The sequence below is a fragment of the Propithecus coquereli genome, unplaced genomic scaffold (genome assembly GCF_000956105.1).
Source record: "Propithecus coquereli isolate 6110/MARCELLA unplaced genomic scaffold, Pcoq_1.0 Scaffold50, whole genome shotgun sequence".
Classification (NCBI taxonomy): Eukaryota; Metazoa; Chordata; class Mammalia; order Primates; family Indriidae; genus Propithecus; species Propithecus coquereli.
The window spans coordinates 1,096,580-1,098,930 of NW_012150841.1; the positions used below are offsets into that span (position 1 = coordinate 1,096,580).

Sequence of the window (2,351 nt, forward strand, 5' to 3'; positions counted from 1 at the left end):
TCTATTCCTAGCACTCTGAGAGCCTTAGGCAGGAGGATTGCTTGAGACCAGCCTGAGGAAGAGCAATACCCCGTCTCTACCAAAAGTAGAAAAAATTAGCTGGGCGTGGTGGATCACATCTGTAGTCCCAACCACTCAGGAGGCTGAGGCAGAAGAATAGCTTGAGCCCAGGAGTTTGAGGTTACAATGAGCTATGATGATCCACTGCTCTCTAGCCTGGGTGACAGAGCAAGACCCTGTCTCAAAAACAACAACAAAAAAACAATGCAATTATTGGTTCTTCCTCCCTTCTCTGAACTTTTTGGGAACATTCATATTTATATAGTATTTCTGTCATCTCTTTTGCTATTTTGTTCATTTATGAATACAGAGATAATTTCTTATATACATTTGTATCTTTCCCAGTGCCTATCATTGTGCTTGCTCATAGTGATTTTTCATAGAATGAATGTAATTTGCTGAGCAGAAATTCTGTTTCAGTTTGCAAACATGCATATTTGACTTTTAATACGTTCTCATTTATTTATATATTTGTGAATGAATAAATGAGTGAATGAATGAAAGAATGAACGAGATGGGGTTTCACTCTTTCACCCAAGCTGGAGTGCAGTGATGCAATCATAGTTGACTACAGCCTTGAAATCTTGGGTTCAAGTTATCCTCCTGCCTCAGGCTCCCAAGTTGCTAGGACTACAGGCACACACCACCATGCCCAGCTAATTTTTTTCTTTTAAGAGACAGGGTCTGACTGGTCAGGGTGGCTTATGCCTATAATCCTAGCACTCTGGAAGGCTGAGGTGGGAGGATTGCTTGACTTCAGAAGTTCAAGACCAGCCTGAGCAAGAGCGAGACCCTGTCTCTACTAAAAATAGAAAAATTATCTGGGTCTGGTAGCGCACCTATAATCTCAGCTATCCAGGAGGCTGAGGCAAGAGAATCACTTGAGCCCAAGAATTTGAGGTTGCTGTGAGCTAGGCTCATGCCACAGTACTTTAGCCCAGGCGACAGAAGGAGACTCTGTCTTAAAATAAAATAAAAAATAAATTAAAAAAAGATGGTCTTGCTGTGTTTCCCAGGCTGATCTTGAACTCCTGATCTCAGGTGATCCCCCCACCTCAGCCTTAGTACATTCATATTTAACAGATCTATTTCCAAAATATTCCTTTGAAACAAGCTTTAATGCATGTCATAATTAACTTTATCTTTTTTGGTGTGCAGGGGGTGACATTGACTGATCTTCAGGAAGCTGAGAAAACAATAGGAAGAAGTCGTTCTACTCGAACCAGAGAACAAGAAAATGAAGAAAAAGAAAAAGAAGAGAAAGAAAAACAGGATAAAGAGAAGCAAGAAGAGAAGAAGGAGTCAGAAACATCTAGAGAAGATGAATATAAGCAAAAGTACTCCAGAACATATGATGAGGTAATAGTATATCAACAACACAGCTGGATCAAATGGTATGAATGATTATTACGATTCTCAATATATAAGAAATTTATATATCAACAAACTAAATCCAGAATACTTAAAAGGATTTTACCTGGAAATCTGAATTGCTTTGAAATGATTAGAACATTACTTTTCCTTTGAAATGAATTTTTAAGTGTTGTATATGTTTTTAATTGTGTTTAATATTTCAAATGGGTTTTAATTTTAATGTTTCACAGACTTATCAGCGTTATAGGCCAGTATCAACTTCAAGTTCAACCACTTCATCCTCTTCACTTTCTACTATGAGCAGTTCACTGTATGCTTCAAGTCAACTAAACAGACCAAATAGTCTTGTAGGTGTAACTTCTGCTTACTCCAGAGGATTAACAAAAGAAAATGAAAGAGGTAAGAAGACCAAATTTAAAAACACTTTTTTTCCTTCAAATAGTCCTTTGAATTAGTTTTTCCTAAATAAATAGTTCAACAGAAAAGGAACATCCTAACCTGTGACTCATTCAACCTAAACAGAATATGATGATCAAGAATGAGAAAAGTAGAAAACAGAAATAGAAAATGATATGGTCTGGGTTGATATGAATATCTTTATAACTTAATACTTCACAAAAATCTTCATGACCTACAAAGAAAAGTCAGTATAGAAGAACTGGTGGGTAACTAACTATTCCTAGGAGCAGTTAATTATTATAGTACTTTTCCAGTGCTTTAATCTGTTTCTTGCCTGCTGTATATAGATCATATCTTTTAAATGTTTGTGTGTGTGTGTGTGTGTGTGTGTAGGAAATTGTTTTAAACTAAAATCACTTAACATATTGAAGAGTTCTGCGAATATTTGGAAGTAGTGGGGAGGGAATTGGTGTCTTGTATTAGGTATGTCAAGCAGCTAAATGTGCAAGTGTAAGAAA

The 2,351-nt window shown here is 36.7% G+C and overlaps 1 protein-coding gene across 1 annotated transcript in view; it reads left to right on the forward strand.

Annotated features, from left to right (window-relative positions):
• PPP1R12A (protein phosphatase 1, regulatory subunit 12A) overlaps window positions 1-2,351 on the forward strand; it is a 212,931-nt gene that overhangs the window by 165,711 nt on the left and 44,869 nt on the right. The window contains exons 15-16 of the mRNA XM_012656311.1: window positions 1,144-1,419; window positions 1,665-1,833. Of these exons, the coding sequence (XP_012511765.1) occupies window positions 1,144-1,419; window positions 1,665-1,833 (445 nt within the window). The remainder of the gene's footprint in view (window positions 1-1,143; window positions 1,420-1,664; window positions 1,834-2,351) is intronic.